General features: G+C 40.6%; 1 protein-coding gene across 1 annotated transcript in view; it reads right to left on the bottom strand.

Annotated features, from left to right (window-relative positions):
• EMH_0024650 (uncharacterized protein) overlaps positions 1-473 on the bottom strand; it is a gene marked incomplete at both ends in the record, with an annotated part of 7,643 nt that overhangs the window by 4,352 nt on the left and 2,818 nt on the right. Inside the window, one exon of the mRNA XM_013502328.1 lies at positions 112-300. Within this exon, the coding sequence (XP_013357782.1) occupies positions 112-300 (189 nt within the window). The remainder of the gene's footprint in view (positions 1-111; positions 301-473) is intronic.

Here is a 473-nt window from a genome sequence, read left to right on the forward strand (position 1 = left end):
TTCTCCGGGTGTTTAAACCCTAAACCCTAAACCCTAAACCCTAAAACCCTAAAACCCTAAACCCTAAACCCTAAACCCTAAACCCTAAACCCTAAACCCTCAAACTCTGACCTGTTGGTGAGGGTATCGATGAGGGCCTCTATTGCCGCGGGGTTTCTATAGGGGCCCCTACCCAGTACTAAGCCAAGAGAAGCAACAGCAGCAGGAGAGCAGAGAGGCAGCTGATGCAGCTGCTGCTGCAGCTGCTGCAGCAGCTGCTGCAGCAGCGTATCGACCCCAAACCCCACACTCAATAAATCCCTGAGATAAGAAAAGGAGACAAAAAGACAAAAAGGAGACAGATGAAAATACAGATAGAGACAATAACAAAAGAAATACAAAGAAAACACAGACAGAGATAGAAATATATATGTATATATATATATATATATATATATATATGTATATATATATATATATATGTATATATATAT

This window comes from Eimeria mitis, genomic scaffold, assembly GCF_000499745.2.
Source record: "Eimeria mitis Houghton genomic scaffold, Emh_scaff887, whole genome shotgun sequence".
Classification (NCBI taxonomy): domain Eukaryota; phylum Apicomplexa; class Conoidasida; order Eucoccidiorida; family Eimeriidae; genus Eimeria; species Eimeria mitis.